This window comes from Xiphophorus maculatus, chromosome 11 (genome assembly GCF_002775205.1).
Source record: "Xiphophorus maculatus strain JP 163 A chromosome 11, X_maculatus-5.0-male, whole genome shotgun sequence".
Taxonomy (NCBI): Eukaryota; Metazoa; Chordata; class Actinopteri; order Cyprinodontiformes; family Poeciliidae; genus Xiphophorus; species Xiphophorus maculatus.
Window position 1 is genome coordinate 26,571,203 of NC_036453.1, and position 18,906 is coordinate 26,590,108.

The following is an 18,906-nucleotide window of genomic DNA, read 5'->3' on the forward strand; positions in this document are numbered from 1 at the left end:
TTCAACACACTGGCGTGATAAAACTGTGGTTTACAGTGTGTCAGAATTGAATTGAGACAAGCGGCTGATTTGAACAGACATTCCTCCCTGTCACTTATGATCAGTGTATAGATAAAACAAGGATATAAAAACCACTCTGTCCAGGATCTACTTCTTGTTTTTGTTTTTGAATCAGTTTATTGAGCTCCTGGCCACAGGGTGGTGATGTTTGCCTTTTAATAACTTCTGTTCTCCCGTATTTTAATTGCCTGCCTAACACAGTGTGATCATGACTATTAACTTGTCAGAAGAGCAAAGAGCCCAGGGCTCCCCCTCAGGACTTCAGAGACACTTACTGTCCTTAGTGCAAATAGCGCTCATTATTAAACACTAATTGCTGAAAGTCCAGCAATGAAGTCAGTTCTCACATCCTGGGCTTCAGTGTTGCTTTGAGGTAATTGAATTAAATTGGAAATATGCGGCGTTATCCTCAAGACAGACGTGTTTGACCTTCTTGAATGTCATTTTAACAATAAATAAACAATTAACATTTCAAGCATGAAAAGCAAAAACTGACGGTCACAGCAATGTAGAGGTGCAAGTTCAATTTAGTTGCAAGCTTTCATTGCTATTCATTTTGAGAATTATGATTTCCAGTGAGTAACAAAATGGTTTTTAAAAAAACTTGGCATAACACAAGAATACAATTAAAAATCTATAAATATTACAATATGACCATGTTATGGCCTTGACACCTAAGAGAATAAAGGGCAAATTGACACTTGCAAGCTGTACGATTAAAGGAGAGGTACAAAAGGACATGGCTTTGGAAAGCTGAGTGGAAGGAAAAACTGCAGTACACAAAACGTGAAATTGAGGATGATTAGGAACACGTGTTAAGTTTCTCCTATACACGAAAAAAATACAAATAACTAAAAATAAGTTAAAAGAATTTGTTTTTTCTTTTCCTGGGGCCCAGAGGCTTCATTTGTAATAAATTCACAGATCACATCTAAATTTCACCATTTTTTTTGTAAACCTTGGAAATCTTTATAACAGGGGTGTCCAAACTTTTTGCAAAGAGGGCCAGATTTGATCAAGTGAAGATGCCCGGGGGCCAATAGTTTGTTCGGACATTTTATGACTTTTTTTTTTTTACCCCTCCAGGGGGTCTTTTGTGGGCTCTAGTGTCCCTTATGTGACAGCAGGCTGACAGGAAACAGGGAAGGAGAGGGGGGAAGACATGCGGCAAATGTCATCGGGTCCGGGAATCGAACCCGCGACGGCCGCGTCGAGGACTCAAGGCCTCCAAATACGGGTCGCCCTACGCCACCACGGCATGCCCTGGACATTTTTTAACTACAAAAGTTTCATGCAAATACACAATTTTCATTGTCACAATTATCTTTATTTTTCAAATGACAAAAAAACAAATATAAGCCACTCAGGCAAATGAGAACAACTCTAAAAACACAAATTCTGCCTTTCTTTCGTATCTGGAGAGTCAGATAACATTGAACAAACTGTATGAAATACCTTAAATTTACATGAGTTTAAAAATATCTTTGCCTCAAGAACATTTTAAACAGGAGTTATAAGTAATGCAAAGTTGTCTGTTATTATTAAATCTTAAAACAAGTGAATTCTGCTCGTCATTTACAATATCTACAGGTTCATAACCAAATCTTACTCAAGAGTTTAATAAAAATAAGTGCCATAAATCCAGGTGCATAAATGTTCGATTGGCTCTTCACTGCTGATAGTGACAGACGTTGCCGTTCAAAATACTCAGTTTTATGTCCTCAACTCTCAGTGCCACACTGTTACTGCCAGGCAAACATTTTTCTCAAATTCTTGCTTCTTCTCAGGGCAAAATGTTCTCCACCATTTTCATAACACAGTTTTGATAAATGTACCTGCAGTAGAAGGTTTGCCATGTTTAGCTATTAACATTAACTTCGTAGCTTTCTTTGGTGGTATTTTCTTTTGACTCACAGGCCCGCGTGAAGAATCGCTGTTGTGATGCCAGTGCAGCTTGGAGCTGCTTCAGTTTTTCAGCATGGTCACTTCCTGTTAGCTTGTTGTATGTGTTAGCATGTTTAGTCTGGTAGTGTCTCTTTACGTTGAAATCCTTAAACAAGGCAACCGTCTCACAAATTAGACAAGCACAATTGCCCTGATTTTCAGAAAAGAAGTGTTATAATTCCCATCTCTCTTGAAAGCGGCGGCCCTCACTGTAAACTTGTTTTCTTTGCAGTGGCCATGGCAGAAATGAGTGGAGAGCGGTTCGCTGCACGGAGGCAGACTGATAGTATTAAAGTGGTGCTGCCACCATTTGGTGAAAGGAGGAATTACAGTTTCAAGTTTTATGATTTATTTATTCTGTTTCACAGTGCAGGCGGGCCATAAATAATACATTATAAAACCGAAGCTGCGGGCCGTATGAAATCTGACCGCGGGCCGTGATTGGCCCCCGGGCCAGACTTTGGACATGCCTGCTTTATAAACATCAGCCAGAATTGCACGTATAACAGGAAGGCACTAAATCTTGAAATCTTTTTGTTTGTTTGTTTTAAATTTATTTTCATGTTTTGTTTCTCACAAGAGATTTTGAGCTTTCCACTGGCTGGTCTTGAAATGACCAACAACATAAACACATCTATATTTATGTATTTCAATGATATTTTTGTTCTGACACATTGTAAAACGTGTTGCGAAGGCATGTGAAGAGCTTTCGCGTTTACAGTCGCTCCTTCGTCCCCCCAACCTCTCTCACATGATTGCTGAATGATTTATTGATGCTCCTGTTACACACAGGGACGCAGCGTGGCAGGCAGAGAAGCACGGGGGTAAGATGTTTGCTACTAAGGCTTACCCATTCCCATCAAACTCCGCCGTCGTCTCTCTGCTCATTAACGCAGCCTTCCTCTCTCCTCAGGGCTCTTTAATCTCAGCCTCTCTCTGTCTCCCCTGTGCTGCGTTAGAAAGAAGGCGTTGCAGAGGGAGACGTATCTGGAAGGGCAAGGATGTTGACACAGCCAGCTATTGAATAAAGTCATGTTGATTTGGTAGGAACCATGTCTCACTTTGTGAGGCTTTACATTATTTATCTGTGGAGCGCTCCTCCACCTTAAGAGGCTCCAGTGCCTCTCTGTAGTTTCTGTGCTCGTTGCGTCGTTAAAAGAGTGCAGACAGGCAGTTTGCTTCGAGCTTTGTTCTGAGAAGGAGCTTCTTGGTTTTACTCTGGAGCTTCAGAAAACACATTTTGCTTTCGAAAATTCTTAAATGTTGGAGATTAAAGCCTCAAAACGGATATTAAAATTTAACACCAGGAGATAATTAGCTTATTTTTTACGAAGGTATTCATACCCATTATAACTTGAAACTTCATTCTCCTTTTTGAGGATTATTTCTTAACATATGATTTTATGTGCATTCAGCACATTTCTGCACACACACTCCAAACCCCTCTCACCCCCAAAACTCTTGATACATCAAACTTCAAATGCAGTTGACTGTAAAAAGTGTCAAAGATAATTTTGTAAGTTCATCAAGTGTTAAACTTTCTTGTATCAACTGACAGTTCCCCAACATTTATTTGCTGTTCAGCCAGCCGATAAAAAGGCCCAATTTTCTTAATTTTGGGGGATAGGTGATCGGCCAACATTTACCTGCGAAGGTGATGTTATCCACCAAACATGTCTCGGCAAAGCTTGTGTGCTTTGTATGTTTTTAACATCGTCTATATATTTTATGTTGTTTTTGCATGTTTGAAATGCATGTTTGAAAAACAAATCACCCCTTTAGGGGACAATACAGAAACTGAACTGACCTTAAATATTCCTACTTGTTTAAATATTCATGTTCCCCCCTCAATGGCAGTACCCCCCGCCATAGGGGGGCGCCCCACACTTTGGGAACCACTGTTTTATACAATATCACATAAAAAAAAAAAATAATAATAATTAAATTTCATTTATAAAGAAAACAGTACACATTTTAACGAATACGTATGAAAAATGCATGTAAATAAAAGAAATATAGATTATTGTTTCAAAATTAGGCAAAATACATTTATTCAATAATTTAACATGCGTTTGTACAATTCTTCAACACATTTGACATCTCTATGTACACTTGAGTAAAAACTTACATAAAAAGTATAAACATTGTATAGTTCATACATAACCAAGTCAAGAACATCCTTAAACTGTGTTTTAACATTAAAACAGATGCTGAAACAATACAAAGAAAATATGGCGGTTTCTCTGGAGTTTACGTGTCGTCCTCCTGTAGGAGGTGCTCAGGTAGCGAAGGTTCGTTGAGAAGTACACTCATTTTCATCTGTGTTTCCCCATCTCCTTCCTTTTCCAGAAAGAAACATCAAGTAGGTAAGCATTTCCATGTTTAAATTTCAAAGTTGGAAATTTGAAATTTAAACATGGATATATATATATATATATATATATATATATATATATATATATATATATATATATATATATATATATATATATATATATATATATATATATATATATATAATTTGTTCTCTTTAATTACAACAAAATGATTGCCGGCAACAGCAGTTCAGACACAAACAGTGGACTGACTGTTTTTAGGGTTGTGTTCATACTGCAGCCTGGAGTGACCCAATTCTGACTTTTTGTCACCTTTTTGTATCTTTTTTTTGCGGTTGTCATTCACACTTCCAAAAATATGCGACATATGTGTGCTCCAGTGTGAACTGCAAATGACCTGAAAGGGTGCCGCATGTGCAGTAGAGGGTGCAGTAACGTCACACGTAGAGAGCGATCTCAGTGTTTTACCAACCGCCATAAAAAAGAAGTTCTCAGTGTTTGTGGAAGTAAACATCGATTCTAACGGTGGAGCATAGCTTACGATTTTGAAGTTGTTGTCCGACTGGTGCAGACAAACTAACAAATTAATCCTCATTATAGTCCGCCATGGTTGCTGGTTTTCTTTCCGCTTGCGCGTAACAGGATGCAGAATAGGAACATTTGTTGAGTGTTACTGACGTTCAGGTCAGATGAATGCGACCTGGACGATACCTCACATTTGAATCGGATACATATCAGATACCTAAATGGCCTGGGTCGCATTTGAAAAGACTCTGACCTGTGTTATTGTTCAGTCTGTCATGAAAAGATCAGATACAGATCGCATTACGTCCAAAAAAAAAAAGTAAATAAAATGGAACTGGGTCATTTCAGGCAGCAGTGTAAACACAGTCTAAGAGTCAGACTCAGTCACTTGGTTCTAGTGAAACAAACTCTTAATGTTTTAGAATATCAAGACACTTAGGACAATTTATGCTCTCAAATCTGTAGGAACAGTTTGGTTTGCCCCATTCTTGTTCTGACATGGAGATGCACAGACAGATCCATGAAGACATGCATGACTGGGTTTGCTGTGGAGGAAACCCAGTCATGATTGGCCTGCACAAAGTCCTGATCTCAACCGACAGAATATCTTTAGGATAATTTAGATTGAAGATTACAAGGACTTCTTTTCCAACATCAGTGTCTGACCTTATGGAACAATAGTTAAAAATTCCCATAAATACATTCTTAAACCTTCCAGAAAGAATCCTCAGTATTGTTGAACCTGTGGGCCGACATCTTATTAACCCTTAATAATCCAGCATGCATGAGAGTATTAGGCACACGTGGGTCTATTAAATGGACAAAGGGCCTAAGCATACCGTCAGATTAGTTACAATTTATGTTTGTTCATAATTGGCAACTTTACCTTCTTGCTGTCGTTCAGCGCCTGCATGATTACTGCCACCACCAAGTTCACGAGAACAAACTGGACCGTGATGACAAAGGAGGTGAAGAAAATGGGAGAAGCCCAGGCCAGGTAGGGATGACACCACCTCTCGTCATCGATATCGCAGTTTGGAATTGTGTCCTGCAAGGCAGAGATGGAGATTTTATTTTGTATTTTCTAGAGTAATAAATGGCTAAATTCAATAAATATAGAAACATTACACAAATGAATAATTCAATAGTGGGAATCTTCTATTCCCACCGTGTGTCCATTTAGCAGTTGTGCAGATAGATAAACTCTTAGATGATTTATGGGCATGTGCCACTTTTTATTGACATTACTTTGTTTCAGTGCCAAAAGAGTGAAAATACAAATAAACATGGAAAACACAATTTAGAATGCAAACTGTTATTCTACTGCAAAGCCATCACTATCTACAATCACTAATACGAGGTACAACTACATTTAATTTTCCTTTGGGATCAATAAAGTATTTTTGAATACTTAATTTTTGGCCAAAATAACTTGATTGTGCAAAAAAAGAGAAGAAATTAAAATCCACTTTATAAACTCTTTTGTTTTCAATATAAATGTCCATAAATATAGGTTAACAATGTCTCAAATATGCAACAAAGGGGAATGGAGAAAGACTAACTAAATACTGACGGACAGCCTGTGTCAAACATTACGCATGTGCTACTGATCTCATTCTACTGGTCAATAACAAACTTAACATTGCCACAGGTGTTTTTTAGAAGGAGAACAACTCCAGTAACAAGCCTCAAAAAGGTCTTGCATGTACCTCAAGAACTGACCTTTATTTGAAGCTTCCTAACATTCCCATCTCAGCAGCAAAAGGTGTTAACCACAACCCACATGGGCCACTGGTTCCTCTTGGTTTGACAGTCTTTTACTAGCACAAGATCTCCAACTTGAAGATTAGACTTCACTGATTGCCAATTCCTCCATGGCTGTAAGGTGGGCAAGTATTGACTCCTCCAGCGATTCCAGAAAATAATGGAGCGATGTTGCAACAGCCTCCAGCCTCCAAAATATAAAGGAATCTCCAGTTTTCTAGGGAATGAGGGTAGCAGGTGTGAGAATAAAGGGGCAGGCAGGATCACAAGAGACCAGAGTTATAGCAACTGTGGCTATGTGGGTAGAGTAGTCATCTTGCGATCAGAAGGTTGTAGGTCTGATTCCAGGTTCCTCCTGCCACATATCGATGTGCCTCTGGGCTTAACCACTTAGCCCCACTTAACCGATCTGCATATCGGTGTATAAATGTGTGCGCGTTTGTGAGTGCGAATGGGTGAATGTGACTCTAGTGTAAAGCGCTTTGAGTGGTCAAAATGACTGGAAAAGCGCCATATAAGTTCAGTCCAATTTCAAAGCTTGAGAACTCACAATGATGGTTCCCTCAGCTGGTAAATAGCACCTTCATGGATGCAAGTTGGTGCTCAAGAAAGTTAGTTCCACAGTCGGATCTCAATTGCTTCACCGGTCCATGAATTGAAATGAATCTTCAAAGGGGTTAAGGGTTGGTAGGTCTTCCATGTTTTTGTTTTTCCATATTCCATCTCAATTCACGGCGGATGACACAGTGGTACATAACCGAGCAGATGCATCATTTTCCACCGACAATCCTAAGGCCAGCTGATCTCACATCATCCTCTGGAAATAGCTTGTACAGCATCAGGAATGTCTAATGATAGTGGGATACCGGAAGGATCATCAGATGGTCATGATTAGGAAAAATTTATGGGTTTGCTTCATCGTTTTAGAGATTGACTTGTGAGAGACAGTCTCCTGCTCTGAGGCAATGTGACGGTTTTCTGAGATGGCTATGTTTACGATCTCTTTCCGATCCCTAATACATGCAAATATTTCAGGGTTCACTTGAGGTTTGAAGGTTAACTTGTCTGTGTTGATGCCCCACCTTCCTCCAAGGTGGCTTTGAATTGGTGGAGGGGCTGCTGCAAGGTTGAGATCTTTAAAGCCCTTTGCCAGGTCCTCCTTGTGGAATGCTTCCATTATAATAATGCCATTTCATAGAATCTTGTGCAACCTTAAATTGGATATAGTCAATATTTGCTGAGTGTTTTTGTCAATGGAGCTTGCTTCGTTGCTAGATGAAAAGGAGGCAAGGCCATCATCAATGTAGAAGTGACATTCCACAAGATGTTGTGTGGAATGTCACAAAACATCTTTTGTGACATTTGGTGCCACAATCACTATATCAGCTTGGTGTTGTATTGTCATGGTTTTCCTGGTCTTCTGATGCATGACAAAGCCTATAGCTACTGCAGACAATGGGTTGCTGCCATGAACATGTACTGTCATGCAATACTCCACAATTGGTTGTACCATTTCATTGTTTTTATGCCATAGAAATTGTAAGAAGTTCAGGTACAATGAAATTATGCTGAAATGTCGTGGAGGTTGAGACAATTCAACGGGAGACTTGTACAATACATTTTGATCAACATGACAAAAGCAACTGAAAATGTAGGAAAAAACTGAGAAATGTACATAATTGCTTAGGTGATGTGCAAAAGCATTTGCAACTTGTTGCAAGAAATAAGAAACTGCTTTCCTGATATGTGCCAGCCAAAACGATTTGAAGATTGAACAAGTAGTGTGGAGAATTTCAAATCTGTTTTGAGAAATCACTGAGAAACTCTAAATAAGCAACTAGATAATGACACAAGATTTTATATAATGAGTTTTAGTAGTTTTAGCATATTATTAATAAACTATGCTCACGTTATTATTTAATAATTCATTGTGTTCATACATACTTTCAGGATGCCGCTCCAATTATCTCCTGTGCTGACTTTGTACAGCGTTAGTAAGGACAGCATGAAGTTGTTGAAGTCACTGAGGCGGTGCAGGCCGAGGCAAGGGAAGTCTAAGGAGCATGCTGATCAACAGAGACAAACAAAATTCCTCAAAATATCTGTTTAATCTATTGTGAGCATTTACACTGTAATGATCTGTGTGAAGAGTTTCAGTCAGGTCTAGAGGAGCATCAAATAGTCATCAGGCTCCTCCTAGTTTTAGTCCATGAGACAGATACCCTGTCTACTTTAAGACGAGGCTTAAAACTTTCCTTTTTAATAAAATTTTAACTCAGAGTGGCTTAGCCTAGCCTAGATATCCCTATAGTTTAGCTACTAAATGTTTTTTGTCAACTACAGCGATAAAACTAAACTTGACTTATAACTAGAATGGAGTTGGACTGCATGTAATTAAATCTGCCTGTGCGAGTGGCTTGTGAAATGGACTCTATATTTCTGTACAGAAACTGGATGTGTTTGTCTTGTAAAGTGCAAAGAGGTAATATTTGTTGTGAATTGGTGCAATATAGATGAACTGAAGTGATATAAACTGAACAAAGGACATGAATTTTACAATTCCAACAATCTGTATATGATTCATTCTTTGGTTTTTCCGTTTCAAAACAAAAAATTGTGTGTTCATCTTGTTTCTTTTGTCTTAAAACTAAAATTGAAAACAATTCCAAAACTAAAAAAGCAAATTTGAGATTACAATTTTGTAAGTGCGCCATCTGCAGGAGGATTCAATTTTTACTTGGCACTAGAAACAACTTTGGTCATTTCTAGAGCCACCTCTCTTCGCTCGACGCAACACCCACACATAGCTTTGTGACATCTGCTGCAGATATCAGCGGTTTTATTTTTACTGCCGCTTTTCTGGACCTGGCACTTCCTGTGGACAAACAAATCACAAACAGAATGGCGACATCTGAAGAGGGCGCAACACTGTAAGATGATGCTATCCCGGGAACTTTGCTTCAATATTCTTCAATACAAAGGCAGAGTGTGGAGGAACTTAAATGAAGGTTAAAATGAAGAGGACTCAAAGTAAGTGGAAAGAAGGCAGCATTGGTTGAAAGGTAGGCTTTTGTTTTTTTCTGACTTCGAACAGTGTGGTAGCTAGCACTAAGTGATCCTTGCTTACCTTGCAGAGTTCCTCCTCGGCAATCGGTGTAGTTGAAAATATTGATTCATCAATGCTTTTCAGTTCGTTTTTCCAATTAAATATCAATTTGTAACATCAATGGTCAATCACACCATGGTGAGCAAAACTGTCGTGAGCAGCTCACACGATCACTACATCAGCTCGGTGTCATATAAAAGTTCTTCCTCTTGAGCTTAGCAAGTAACTGTTGGTGGACATTAAATTGTACATATCAATAGCCTAAATCAGATGATTACAAAGTCTGTTATTCTGTCGCACAGACGTTCTTGCCCAAAAGACACCTTACTGCTCTTGTTTGTCCAAAAATAAAATCCCATTTGCAATCAGTGCCATTGATCCTTTGCAGGCGACACCACGCTCTTCAGAAAGTGGATCACTCCGCCATGACAGATGTCAAAACAACCTATGTGCTCGTTAACTCCTGTAAAGCTTGTCAAAGTCAGACAGCTGTTTCCAACTTTTGCAAATACCGATGTGTTAGCCGCAACTAGGTGTGCTGCTTCCATTGACAAATTAGTTTGAGTAGCACAAGTAACAACAACTTGGGAAAACGATCACAGTTGCTCCGTTTAATACTCCCTGCCCCTCACTTCCGATGTCCATCATGGTGCCTCAACCTGGTTAGGTGATGTAGCTGCACAGGGTCAATAACAAGTGATATAAAGTTGTCCACAACGTGTTCACGAAAAGTCTTCTGCAATTATTATCAAAACAGGAAAGTATCATGATTTATTTGAATTTTTTTCTGGACATCATTTCTATGAAAAATTGGTAGTCCAATTTTTCCAGAGACTCTCCAAGTCTGTATTTTTTACTCCCCGTTTTCTTCAAATAAAAAAGGCCAATGAAGGCTTTCAGATTGGCCACCATCATGCACTATGAACTGCCTTCAATGGGCCTCAGCCACTGATCTGCTTCAGCATTTCTGGGTCACTAACACAAAAAAAGTTGTTAGCAAACTATTGCTTTTGCTCCTTGCCTGGGGTGTGATTTGGGGAGGGTAAGGAGTTGATTCTGGTCTGCCTTGGTCACAGTTGGAGTGTTTCTTTAGAGGGAGTCGACACACTTCATCAACATCTCATGATACTACCTTAAGCAAAATTGATTTAATATTACAAGAAAGCAATTAAGATTAGAAAGCAGAATAATCTGTACACTCATCTTCTTTGGCGACTTCCGTCATTTCTGGTATCGCTATATATTAAAAAACAACTGTATATTTTATTTTGTTTTTGGATTTTCGCCTCACCAATCACCTCATGTTGTGCTCCGTCCCCTCTTCTCATGCCTCCCCAGGCATCACTCCATTCATAAGGCCCTGGATCCTGCGTACGCCTACTCCTCGGTTGAGCTCCTCCAACACCTCCAACCCTTCTCCACCTTCAGCTCTCTCCCTACAGTCCACTGGCATCGTCTCCCCCACCAGTGTCTGAGCCCTGGGGGAAATCGTCTCTAATCCTTATCCTCAGCAGTTCATCCTCAGGATAAACTGCGCCACATCTTCTGCCGAGGTCCAAGCGCCAAAGAATTTTACTTGTCAAATAAACTTTCTAATAGCTACTTTCTCTCTGTGTGACTCTTTCCCGGTTGTATTTTAATTTCACATTTTTTTCATTTAGGTTTTAAAGACAAAAACAAACTTTTTCGTTATCCAACAATAATTTTTCGTTTTGCGATTTTGCTTAGAAACAAAAAAACCAAAGAAAGAACCATACACTGATTACCAACCTCCTGGGCAGCCCATTTTTGTGTGTTTAGTGGGTTAATAGTGGGACTAACCGAGATTGCCAAAGAGCTCTACTCCCAGGGCAGCATAGATGAAGAAGAAAAACATGAACAAGAGACTGATGTTTCCAACCTGAAATCAAAAAGCAGGTTAAATGTGCTGGTCATGAAATTTGCACCGTGCAGAAGCAGAAAATTTAAAACAGTGTTTGGTGCCTTTAATAGTAAAGACAGTATTTCAGTGGAATTGTATTCATTTGCTCTAAGGAGTGGGGACCTAACAAGATTTAATGTTCTTCACACACACACCCACACACACACCCAATATCACACACACACAATATCACACATGATATTTACCACACATGGTAAATATAAAATAGATCATGTGTGATACATATCACTATCACATGGTGATATGATGTGTTTTTCTATTTTGATAAATTTGCAAAACTTTCTACATTTCTGGGGTTTTTTCTGTCAAGATGGGACGCCGAGTGTACATTAAAAAGAATTAGTATGAACTTTTTTGGTTTTAGCAAATGGCTGCAATGAAACAGAATAAAAAATGTAAAGGGGTCTGAATACTTTCCGTACCCAGTGTAGATTTAGCCAAATCCGTCTCTGCTTTACTCATAATTATACAGTCTTCTTGAGACTCCCCAGGCCATAGAGAAAACTGGACAAAGTCTGTGACTTTTACTATAACTGGTTGGAATTTGACTTGCACATACGGGCTTGCAATGTTATGTGACACAAGAAAATTGAAAAATGTTCAACTTTTGTCCCATGAGTGGCGAAGACTTTTCCCTTTCACTGTCGTTCATCGCTCCCCGTGTGCCGAGTCTTTCACCCATAATACATGAAAAGGAGCTAGCTTGCTAGCTAGCAAGAGTACATTAGCAGCTAGATACCAGCAGCTCAACTGCCTTGAGTCAGTTCATCGCAATGAAGATGTCTGCATGAGACTTAAACTTCTTTCTGACAGATAACTCCTAAAATCAGGGGCGGGCATTTACCATTCATCTTAATTAATTTTTTTTCATAAAATTTTGATTTATTGTTGTCAAAATTAATTCAAATGAATGTTTAAAACCCTTAGAGTTGTTCATATTGTTGGGATTGTTATATTTACAGTTTTCACTGTTTGTTCAATAAAGGTGTATCAATAAATATCAATAAATGTGAAAATATACCTATATGCAGTTACTATGTGGATTTTAGGGATACAAATCACACTGGTGTCCTAAATATGTGTTTTTAAAAATGGGCATATTCCTTAAGAGATTGTGATTGCTGCCATTCAATTATCTAAAAAACAGTAACAAATAGTTCTTATTGTCACCTTTATCATTATCACAATAGTGATAACACTTTTAATTCCATCCCTTCTTAAAACTACACATATGAGAATATATGAGATTAAATAATTTTGTCATGACAAAATTTAAGACAAAGTAAACTTTAGCCTTAAATTTAAGACAAAACATTAAATACACGTGATTAATGTATTTAAGGTCAATTAACATTTTTGGTTTATGAATTTAAGACATTTTAAGGCCTTCATTTTATGTACGTGAATTTAAGACTTTTTAAGAATGCGTGGACGCCGTGATTCTAATGCCACAACTGCATCCAGTTTTTGTCATGCAAAGAAAAATCTTCATCCTTTGATTGTTATGTTAAGAGTTATAACTGAAGGTGAGAAAATTATGAAACGTCCCTGAAAACCTCTTTTTTTATTTCCCTGTCTTAAATTTTGTTTTGGATCAAATTATGAAGGTTTGAAACTACTTTGTGTAGGTAATAAAAAAATATTTATTTTGGAACATTTCAAGTTAGAAGCATTTTTTTTCCTGAAATCCAAGTTACCACAGTGTGTGTTTTACCTGCGACAGAGTCCTGATGATGGTTTTGAGCAAAACTTTGATCTTTGTGGTCTTGAGAACTAAACAGAAACATCAGAAACTGTCAGGAGGAGCAGTCCGAGGCTAACCACAACACATTTCACCTCAGTGTTTGGTTTTGTACCTTGTGCAAGTCTGAGGACTCTGACCACACGGAAGATGCTCATATTGATTGGGATCTTTTCAGCGTGTTTCACCTGAGCCACAATGATGCTGACGATAGAAATCAGGACGATAAAAATGTCCAGTATGTTCCAGCTACACACGTATAATAAGACACATTAAGGGCTTGGGAAGCTAGAGTAGAAAAGAGAAGCGGTGAGAGAAGGTCTCTTACCCATCTTTCAGGAACCTCACGATGCCAAATGCGATGAACTTCAGTATGATTTCAATGACCAGCAAGAGGGTTAAGATGTAGAAGACGCTCTCTAAAATAACTGTTACATACTGAACAAAGACACAACTTGCTCAATCTCTTACCAAGAACTGAAACAAGCTAATCTTTCAGTCTGTCTCAACCTGTGTGAGGGTGTTACCATAGGCTGTTGGAAGTGTTCTGCTCCCATCACAAACATACTGATGAAGATGCAGGTCGTAATGGAATATTCCAGAGCAGGACTGGTACAGATGGAATGTATTTTTCGACGTGAAGCGGAATACTGAAGGAAAAACGCCTCATCTTCAAGCTCTGGAATACATACGTTTAAAACATACGTGCATAACGATACCTGCAGTGCCTTACAAAAGTATTCACATTTGCTCATGTTACAGCTGCAAATTCCAGTGTATTTCTGTATCAACATAAAGAAGAGTAGAATTGCAATGCGGAAGGAAAATTATACATGGTTTTCGCTTACATTCTTACAAGTAATGGCATTTGTCTCTTTAGCACAAGTTTACTCAATACTTTTTGGAGCCCTACACTGCTGCTTTCAGCTTGTAGAGGTGATTGTATTCACTATAGATAAGTCAGATCATAACCAGTCTTACCAGAGGACGACCTGGACTTCATTTTCTGAGCTATTCGCTGCTCCCGTTGGCATTTGTGGAATGTCTCCACCATCACCCCAATGAACATGTCGAGCAATATAAAGCTCATCAGGATGAACGAGATAAAGTAGAGAAGCATCCACAGGTTGTGGTTGGGAATAGGCTGAGAACAAACACATACACAGAAAACATCTATGTTCCTTCACTGGAGTCTGTACCTGCATGCTTGATGTTGGTGCAATAAATTTTCTCTCTTAAAAACACCACAAATGGTAGAAATGCTGCTTTGCTCTAAAACAGTGTTTCTCAAACTTTTTCAGGCTGAGGATGACTTAACCTATTTAACAAACACTCATGGACCACAGAACCTGAAATTGCCTCGCGATAACACAACGTCTTAATATATACAACCTGAAATTGATATGCTAGTCTCTTAATGCACTTATTGTAATTTTCTTTGTTCATCCATGCTGTTTGGTAATTGTAATTCAGGGCATTTTGAGTTATTTACAGGTACTGAAAGTGAGGGATTCTATGCTTTCCCTTTATGTCAAACACATGGAACTCAAAAAAGAAGCTGTTCTTTACTACCAAGTATTGTGTGTATTAATAACGTTTATTAATACACACCACTTATCCCTTATTATTCAGCTTCTTTTACTTAGAAGAATAAAAGAAAAATAGACTTGAGTTGCTTTGCCAGAAACAAAAATCCTCTTCTGCACCATTAAATATAAAATTAAGCACCTATTTCTATCAACTGTATTTACCTATTGTGTTTAATAAATTTAATTTAACTACATTTTAATTTATTTAATTAATAATTTTTAATTAAGTAAAAATTAATAAAAAAAATAATTTTTCATTTTTAAACGACTATTGTTTTAACAACAATAATCGTTAAAACAAAGAACAGTTCTCACCAACTGAGACTCGTTCTTGCCATAGAGCCGTTCAAAAGAACTGAATTGCTCGTGAACGGCATCAATGCCCTCAGCAGGTATGACTTCCTCTGATCATGTAAGTAGACCTTGTTTTCTTTCCACCGGTATGTTCAGTTTCTCTTTAGAGTGACCCGGTTTTAAGCCACTTATCATTTATTATTCTGTGGTAAGCTAGCTACATACGTCGCACTTTGAACTCACGTCACGGCAAATAAACGGCTGTTTACAGGCAGTGTCTTGCGGACCAGTAGGGGGCGCCCATGGAACGCCAGTGCTCCGAGAAGCGCAGTATGTGAAAGACTGCTCTACTAGTAGTACACAAGTCATTGGTCTCTGCTGTTATTTTTTAACCACATGGAAACAACCAATTGGTATCAGTATGTGTGCCCATCTAGAAAATTTTTAACCACTTCTATAGTTGCTGCGGTTACCAGTATTTTCTGTGCAGACACAGCAAACTTAGGGAGAAAGGGCAAGCAAGATCTAAAAAGTCCCTATTCGCAACTAAACTAATTTTCTTTGCAAAGTTATCAGCAGGCGCTTTTACAAAAGAACTTGGGAAATCTTCAGGAACTGTGTTTCTTCCATAATTAAATCTTTCTCTTTTCCATTCTGTCAAGCTCTAGCTGCATGTAGGAGTGAAACCAAATACCTGCTGGTCCACTCCAACAGCATCAAGCCCGTCATACATCAGTTCGACCCAGCCGTCCTTGGAGTACATGACAAACACTGATATCAGAGCCTGAAAGAGATGCACAATGCTAAGCAATAATATTTCGTCAAAGCCATAATCAAAAATCATCACGCAAATATAATTCAAATATATTGGTCAATGTTCACTTGCTACTAATCAAGGGCAATTCTAAACAGGTGGATTTTTAGCCTTGATTTAAAGGAACTCGGTGTTTCAGACATTTTGAAGTTTTCTGGAAGTTTGTTCCAGATTATAGGAGCATAAAAACTGAATGCTGCTTCTCCATGTTTGGTTCTGATTCTGGGGATGCAGAGCATATTTGAACCAGAAGACTGCAATAACAAGTGTTTAATGTATTTTGGTGCCAGGTCATTCAGTGGTTTATAAACAAACAGAAGTATTTTAAAGTCTATTCTCTGAGCTGGAAGAAGGACTTCAGAACCGGGGTGATGTGCTCTACACCTTTGGAAGAATGCCACCAGAAGTCAAAGGTGAAGTTTGCCATGAGTCCTGCAGGAGACTCAGCAAACATGTGGGAGCTCAGATGAGATCAAAACTACACTTTTTCAAACCGTTATGCGTACACTATTTTGTCATGAGGGAGGAAATGTAGCGGCAGCATCATTCTAAAAGGATGTTTTACTTCAGCAAGAAAAGGAAGATTATCAGAGTTATTAGAAGGATAAATTGTGCTAAAAAGGGGTAATCCAAGAAGAAAATTCCCTGGAACAATCATTGGATAATAATTCCTGTACATAAATGAAAATGTATTTTCACAGAAGCTACTCTCTTTTGCTCCCAGTTAATAATTATTCACTGCTTTGTGTTGATCTATCACATAAAGTCATAACAAAAAAGGTGGAAGTATGTGATTGCTATGGGAGAAATGTTTGCGAACCAGACCTTGCTTTAATTTGAAAATGTTAAGACAAGACAAAAGGTACATGATTACTGGAGGTCACTCTTATGTTGTAGAGCAGAGATGTCAAACTCATTTATATTTCAGGTCACATGAAGATCATGAATTTCCTCAAAGGGCCTCTTGTGGGAGAATGCATTGATAAAACTACCCATTATCAAACCGTTTCCCCGCATTTGATGAAGCCTGAAGATTAAATTATATTTATCATCTTTTAACACTTGCATAATTTGGCACTAAACAAATAAAATCTGATATGATTTGACTGGTAAAATAATATATAATCACACAGCTGCTGTCATAATGTTCTATTTCTGCACTCTTCCAGAGTTTAGACCTGATAGGATCACAGAAATAGCCTGATTCGGACCACGGACATTAAGTTTGACACGGATTGTAGAACTCCCAGTTCTGATTTGGCCAACTGGATTTTCTTTGTTTTAGATTGCATAACAAGTAGCTTAACAGAAACTTTGCCATAAGCCCACCAAAGGTTTAATGAGCTCAAAATATCATTAACATGAGTTAATGAAATAAAAAGAAACAGTACTTTTCCATAAGTATGTCTCAGCTTTGTTAAACTATTGGTCTAAAAATGAAACCTTTATTGAACAAATCATATGATCAGCTGCTAAATAAAGCTGAAGGAAAGAAAACAACATAGTAAACAATTCCTACCGAAATCAGGTTGTCGAAGTTGTACTCCTTAAGCAACCATTCGTAATTGGATGAGAGACAGTCCGACTTGTTGACGATCATCGATACATTGGAACCTTGGCAGTAAAAGAACTTTCCCTTGAACAGCTGTAGTTGGAGTGAAAGACAAAAGTACAGTGTTTAGTTTACTACCTGTCATGCAGGCTTCAACACAAAAAGAAAGTACTCAGAGGCCTATTACTGATTCTTTTGATGTTTTGTCACTTTACTACAAAAAATATAAAGTATTCACTGAGCATTAATAGTGATAGATCAACAAAAAGTAGGGAATTGTTATAAATGTGAAAGGAAAATCATACATGGTAGTCACAGTGGCACCCCCTGAAAACGGTCCAAACTGGCCAGTGAACATTTTAAACTTTTGCTTGACACAAAAGTCCCATGAGAGTATATAGTTGGGCTACATCAAAATATAAGAGCTATGATTAAAATATTTAAGGCTAATTACATTTTTTATGAAATTAAAATATTTTAAGGCCTTAATAAGACTTTTAAAAGATGAGCAACCTGTTCTAGATCCTGGACACTTGCAATGGAGACGTTTTCCTTTTAGTCTCCTAGTCATGAGTTTTAGATGATTAGAAGGATATCAGACATCTTGTTCTATGTTCTCTGTATGGTTACTGTGGGGGAGGCCTTTATAGACCATTTTAAATTGTTTCTGTTACATCTATGATTTGTTATCTTTCATTGAAAGTGTTAATAAAAGTTAAAAGTGATGGACAAAAGAAAAAAAAAACAGTTGAGTGTGCTCTCCAACCAACCTGCACTCCAAGGATGCCGTAAAAGAAAAAGAAAATGCCGCAAACGATAATGATGTTTCCCATGGGCTTAACAGAAGCTAACAGCGCCACCACGGCCAGTCTCAGTTGGGGGGTTCGATCAATCATCCTAGGTCACACAAACACAATATATCAGCGTCTGTCAGTCGGTCGGTGCGTTCTTCTAGAGACACATTAAAACGTCAGTCTTCATAAACAAAACCATGATGAAGGAAGCACCTGAGGGGACGGAGCGTACGCAGCAGACGCAGTATTTTAAGGATGGCCAGAGGTCTGGAACTTCCCTCCTCCGTTCCCAGTAGGATGGCGACGTCTAATATAGACATGAATACCAGAAAGGCGTCCAAGTTGTTCCAGGGACTGTGGCAATAGGTGGTCTCCCCAATGATCAGTCCATGTGCGATCATCTAATTTAAAAACATAAAAGAAACATCTGATATGTTTGAAATAC

At 38.3% G+C, this 18,906-nt stretch overlaps 1 protein-coding gene across 1 annotated transcript in view; it reads right to left on the minus strand.

Moving 5' to 3' along the window:
- Nucleotides 1-4,047: 4,047 nt before the first annotated feature.
- LOC102223158 (voltage-dependent T-type calcium channel subunit alpha-1H-like) overlaps nt 4,048-18,906 on the minus strand; it is a 30,647-nt gene continuing 15,788 nt past the window's right edge. Inside the window, exons 17-29 of the mRNA XM_023342542.1 lie at nt 18,675-18,862; nt 18,438-18,564; nt 17,635-17,760; nt 15,996-16,085; nt 14,400-14,562; nt 13,946-14,097; nt 13,747-13,856; nt 13,534-13,667; nt 13,392-13,450; nt 11,557-11,635; nt 8,574-8,695; nt 5,752-5,913; nt 4,048-4,344 (exon numbers count right to left, since the gene is read on the minus strand). Of these exons, the coding sequence (XP_023198310.1) occupies nt 4,255-4,344; nt 5,752-5,913; nt 8,574-8,695; nt 11,557-11,635; nt 13,392-13,450; nt 13,534-13,667; nt 13,747-13,856; nt 13,946-14,097; nt 14,400-14,562; nt 15,996-16,085; nt 17,635-17,760; nt 18,438-18,564; nt 18,675-18,862 (1,602 nt within the window). The 3' untranslated portion in view covers nt 4,048-4,254. The remainder of the gene's footprint in view (nt 4,345-5,751; nt 5,914-8,573; nt 8,696-11,556; nt 11,636-13,391; nt 13,451-13,533; nt 13,668-13,746; nt 13,857-13,945; nt 14,098-14,399; nt 14,563-15,995; nt 16,086-17,634; nt 17,761-18,437; nt 18,565-18,674; nt 18,863-18,906) is intronic.